The following is a 6000-nucleotide window of genomic DNA, read 5'->3' as shown; positions in this document are numbered from 1 at the left end:
ACTCTTCCACCTTACTCAGCTGTTTCAGGCATCTCCATAGGAATGAATAGAGACATGGGTTACATGTTGTACCAGCGCTTGTATTCATAATAAAGAAACCGGGGGGCGATACAGAGATCGGCGGGGGGTATGAAGGTCAGATGCCTCACAATCTCTTACTTCTCTTACAGGAAAAGTTAATTTTTCCCCGACAACCGATTTACAGAAATGTTAGCAATCCCAATCCACCATATAGAGGAAATTTGTTTGAAACATTGGTGACCATTTAAAGTCAATGTCGTCCCCCCCCACCATGGGTTCTCTGTGGTATATATCAGTACACAGGTGATATACTCAAAAACATTTGTCTTGGACATGAACTTTCTATGGCTAATTTGTTCTGCACTGGTTTCATAAAAGATAGAATGAGAGTCCAATGTTTCAGAGATTTTATTCTCAAGACAACAGGGAATAAGAACAAAAACTATCTACATCCAATAAAAAAAGCAATCAATAGATCCTGAGCTATCTGTGCGCCATATCGCAGTCACATGGCCTCCTTCTTGGTGGAAAATGGTGTACGGATGGAGGAACAGGAGAGGAAAAGGTTTGTAGGATACATGCTTTTGATGTATTTACTGAACACGTCATCCCTTATACCATAGATGAGAGGGCTGAGAAGTCTCGGAAAAACCATGAACATACAAAAGTTGGCCAAGACCAAGACATCAAGGAAATATCCGCGATAAGACTCGGTTATGGTAGAGGTTAGTGACACCATGCTTAAAAGGAGTTGACATGTGTGAAGCACAACAGTCCTACCAGCCCTGGAGGCCGAGGACTTACCAGAACCACTTTTCCAGGCAACCAACATAACCTTGATGTAGGTGAATAGTAGGACAAGGGCCACCAGAAATAAAGTACTGATGTAGGCGGAGGATCTTAGGGTGTACTGCACCTGCCGGACTATGAGCCATTCCTGTTTGCATAGGATACTCCACGAGAAGAAATCCTCGCCAACAGAAAGAAAGAGGATAATAAAGTCTGCTAGACCTGGGAGCAGACTGATGAACCATATCAGCACCATGATGGAATAGGTATTCTGGGCGGTACATAAAATTGCGTGCTTGAGAGGAAAACAAATTGCAATGTATCTCTCGAGAGCCATGGCCGCCAAGTTGTACGGTGTGACCCTAAAAGTGGTGGTTGTTAGGGTTATGACAAAATAACATATGTAGGCTGGACTTTGTAAGCTAAACTTATAAGCCATAAACAGGGAGAGAGTCAGGATCAGGTACAATGTGTCATTGATCAGCATGTGAGCGAAGAGGATGTAGCGGGAACTGTCTCGTACGCGAGAAGTGGTGAAGTAGACGATCAGCAAGACCGCCATGAAGTAGAGGAAAAGGCAAAACCAGAGAATTGACAAGACGAAGAAGACCGTCTTCAGGATCTCGTTCATCTTAGTTAGGAAGATGGACTCTTGGGTCACGTTATTGTAAAGAATTGTAGAGTTCACATCCATGGCAGAAAAGTCCCGAAGAGTCCTAGAAAACAGATAGAATATATAAATAGAGGACATATCTGACATTATAGTAGATCAAATGGACAAGGAGGCAGTGTCCTGGCCTGGAAGCTACAGGATTGATCGAGGAGATCAGGTCTGGCTGTTTGTCAGAGACATAATATAGATGTAGGATGACCATGAGCCCAAAAATAGTAGAATTTAGCCATCAAGTGGCTTCAACTTTCATCCACCCCAACAGCCGATGGAAACTTTGGTTTCCCCTAGTTCATGGACAAATCCACCCAATTCCACCCAAAGGAACACAATGATTCAATGATTATGCTAGTGCCGCGTGCTGGGGTAGCTGTGCAGTGTTGTGGCAGTGAGGTGGGTGTAAGGTCACTTGGACACTTGTCACACGGTGGGCAGGAGTGGTGTTGGAACCTACCCCCTGATGAATGGGCACTGCGCTTGAGAGAGAATGATAACCCAAGTGTAGGTGTGAGTACAGGTGCGACACCTGAAAAATAGGTGGGAGTCAAGCACTTAAAGGGAACCTGTCACCTCTCGTGCCGGGGTGACAGGCTCCCGGCCCCCCGCTACAGCCCCCTATACTCACCTGATCCCGCCGGGTCCTGCTTCTAGATCCGGTCATGTCACGGAAATATCAGCCGCTGCAGCCCGGTGTGCGCACTGAGAGATGGACTCTCCGTCATTCTCTATGAGCATTGGACTCATCTCTCAGCGCGTGCGCCGGGCTGCAGCGGCTAAGATCTCCGTGACCCGACCGGATCCAGAAGCGGGACCCGTCGGGATCAGGTGAGTATAGGGGGCTGTAGCGGGGGGTCGGGAGCCTGCCAGCCCGGCACAGGGGGTGACAGGTTCCCTTTAACCAGAAGAATAGTTTACTTGAGAACTTCAGTGCAATACAGTTTAGGGCTATGTTCACACTGTGTATATACGCACATAGTTTTGAGGTTGATGCATTCGCTTGAAAGTATACGATATACGCCCGCACAGTGCACACTACGTATGAGTGAAGACCATTGTTTGAGGACGGAAATGTTCCAACTCACGGCCGTGGATTTCCATGCGGTCCCGTACGGAGAACTTATTTCAGCCAAATTGAACTTGATTTTTCGATCCAAGAGGTTCTGTGAGTTTTATTGGGCTGGGCAAAGATTTCCAAGTAAATGACCTGCCTCAGATCGCTTCGAAACAAGCCAGGGAAGCATAACTCTACTACGGGCGTATGTTCGCAGTTCGTACGCATCCGGCTGCATGTCGATTTTTCCCACACCCGAAGTTTCAGCCGCACATGTACGGCGGCATACGAAATGCGGCCGGAATCGTACGCAGTGTCAACATAGCCTAAGGCTATGTTCACACGTAGTATGAGAAAGGCCGTTCCGTGACCCGGCTTGTCTCAGAAAAGATCATCCTGGCCGGTACTGCAGTACCGGCTGAATGGTCTTTAGCGCTGCTCGGTTCTGATTCGGGGGCATCCATGCGCGCCTGCATCAGAAATCCCCACTGCACACATTGGAGTGTGCGCCAGAGCCGCTCGCTCCACTGTGTGCACTGACAGGGTTTCCTGCGGTCGCTATTCAGCGACATGTCAGTTTTCTACAGTGCCGATAGGGATCCTGGCCGGAGTGTATACTATGTGTATACACTCTGGCCGGGATTCCCTTAGCCTGCAGTCAGGGGAAGCACCTGCAATCGGATAAGAGCTGTACATGTGATATAAGACAACAGTTAACACATTGCTTCCTTCAGCTGTGCTCTGGGCACAATACATAACAGTAATAAAGACAGTGACACCTAGTGGGGAAAGCACACAATGACAACTTCTTCATCCCCTTTTGTGCGATACCTGACAGAGATACTTTACTCAGGTGTAATAGAGACTTAGTGGACCCCTACTGGGACACTACACTAGTACAGCTTGCAAGGATCTGCTCCAGAACTCCATACTTCCTCATATTACCCTGAATAAAAAGTTAAAGAGTACCAGTCACCGTTTGGTGGTTGCTTCCATACAAGGTGGCACTTTTTTTTTTAACCTTACAGTTACAGTATTTGACATTTGTAGGTGAATTTAGTTACAAGGGCCTGTTGTTCTCACAGAAGCCCCAATCTAGTCTGTGTTACTTCACATAGGACCTCACCCACTTGGCACAGACCCCCTCCTGTCTAATCCTTACTTACCCCACTGATCCCAAGGGCACTGGCCCAGATGTTCTTCTCTAGTTTCTTGTATCATCATTCTTCTTACAAATGGTACAAAGCTTGGTGGTTACAAAGTCTCTTAAAGGGGTACTCCGGTGAAAATCTTTTACATTTAAATCAGAAGGTTATACAGATTTGTATTTTACTTCTATTAAACAATCTCCAGTCTTCCAGTACTTATCATCTTCTGTATGCCCTGCAGGAAGTGATGTATTCTTTCCAGCCAGACGCAGTGCTCTCTGCTGCCACCTCTGTCCATGTCAGGAACTGTCCAAAGCAGTAGCAAATCCCCATAGAAAATTTACACCACTTCCTGGAGGACATACAGCAGCTGGTAAGTACTGAAAGACTGGAGATTTGTAAATAAAAGTAAATTACAAATCTGTATAACTTTCTGATACAGTTGATTCGAAAGAAAAAGATTTTCGCCGGAGTACCCCTTTAAAGCTTTGTGTCTACGATAACATTAGTTTCTCAATGGGTCTTTGTCAAATATGCGAGGAGTCCTTGATATATATATATATATATATATATATATATATATATATATATATATCAAAATATAAGTATTTTGAGGCTCACAAAAGGCTTTTCTTGTCTTTTGTTTTTGCACTATTGATTTATTGATTTATTAAAAAAAAAAAATGTGTCCTAAACGAAATTCCTTGCATAAAACATAATATCTATGAGGAACTAATGAAATGCTTGATGCCTGCAGTACACAAATGTGATTTAGCATTTCCATTTAAAATTTTTTGCTTCATGTCATTGAATGGAAAGCCTGTCCCAATAAAGCCCACAGCTGAGGGTTTGTTACAATTGTATCCAGTGTAGACAATGCTCTGTGAGCTTTACAGCCTGGACTACGACTTATACATTGTACATAGCTAGTTCTGCACTCAGCTGTATCCAGTGTAGACAATGCTCTGTGAGCTCTACAGCCTAGACTCCAGACTGATACATTGTACATAGCTAGTCCTGCTCTCAGCTGTATCCAGTGTAGACAATGCTCTGTGAGCTTTACAGCCTGGACCCCAGACTGATACATTATACATAGCTAGTCCTGCTCTCAGCTGTATCCAGTGTAGACAATGCTCTATGAGCTCCAGACCGATACATTGTACATAGCTAGTCCTGCTCTCAGCTGTATCCAGTGTAGACAATGCTCTGTGAGCTCCAGACCGATACATTGTACATAGCTAGTCCTGCTCTCAGCTGTATCCAGTGTAGACAATGCTCTGTGAGCTCTGCAGCCTGGACTCCAGACTGATACATTGTACATAGCTAGTCCTGCTCTCAGCTATATCCAGTGTAAACAATGCTCTGTGAGCTCCAGACCGATACATTGTACAAAGCTAGTCCTGCTCTCAGCTGTATCCAGTGTAGACAATGCTCTGTGAGCTCCAGACCGATACATTGTACATTGCTAGTCCTGCTCTCAGCTGTATCCAGTATAGACAATGCTCTGTGAGCTCTACAGCCTGGACCCCAGACTGATACATTGTACATAGCTAGTCCTGCTCTCAGCTGTATCCAGTGTAGACAATGCTCTGTGAGCTCTACAGCCTGGACCCCAGACCGATACATTGTACATAGCTAGTCCTGCTCTCATATGAGAAGTGATACAATTGTATCCAGTCTAGACAATGCTCTGTGAGCTCTACACATGGGCAGCATCCATCTCTCTCCTGTCCTGACGCTTTGTTACAATGTATCAGTCTGTAGTCCAGGTTGGTTACTTTGCAGACTGTACAGGATTTTGGCTTCTGGATACAATGTCCCCATTCACAGACAGCAGGCAGAGATATAGAAAGCCATGTATAGGAAATATACAGGACATAGTATATAGCAGGGGTCCTCAACTGGCGGACCGCGGTCCGAACCCGGACCGCGGAGGCCGGCTGTCCGGACCCCTGGTCAGACCTCCTAACCGCCCCGGATCCGGTCCGTCCCGCTCCCCACCGCACTCCTCCCGCCCCATAGGCGTACTGTCCTTAGATGTCAGTACGCCTGTGGGGCTGGGGGCAGTGCCGGTCCGGCCCCCGGCTGATGCGCACTCTGTAGGGATGTCCCGGGGATTCCCCAGCAGAGCGCACATCAGTGACCTCAGTGTACGCTGCCGGCACTTCCCGGAAGTTCAGGCCGGCAGCGTACACTGAGGTCACTGGTGCGCGCTCTGCTGGGGAATCCCCGGGACATCCCCAGAGAGCGCGTATCAGCCGGGGCCGGACCAGGAGGAAAGAGGAAGACAGGTGCGGCGGGGGATCGAGGTGCTAGGTGAG

The 6000-nt window shown here is 46.9% G+C and overlaps 1 protein-coding gene across 10 annotated transcripts in view; it reads right to left on the bottom strand.

Annotated features, from left to right (window-relative positions):
- Window positions 1-447: 447 nt before the first annotated feature.
- LOC138793380 (odorant receptor 131-2-like) overlaps window positions 448-6000 on the bottom strand; it is a 27981-nt gene continuing 22428 nt past the window's right edge. For all 10 annotated transcript variants that reach the window (XM_069971928.1, XM_069971929.1, XM_069971932.1 and 7 more), the window contains exon 3: window positions 448-1526. In XM_069971928.1, the coding sequence (XP_069828029.1) occupies window positions 527-1504 (978 nt within the window). In that variant the 5' untranslated portion in view covers window positions 1505-1526 and the 3' untranslated portion in view covers window positions 448-526. The remainder of the gene's footprint in view (window positions 1527-6000) is intronic.

This window comes from Dendropsophus ebraccatus, chromosome 5, assembly GCF_027789765.1.
Source record: "Dendropsophus ebraccatus isolate aDenEbr1 chromosome 5, aDenEbr1.pat, whole genome shotgun sequence".
Taxonomy (NCBI): Eukaryota; Metazoa; Chordata; class Amphibia; order Anura; family Hylidae; genus Dendropsophus; species Dendropsophus ebraccatus.
This window is presented reverse-complemented; position numbering and strand designations above follow the sequence as displayed.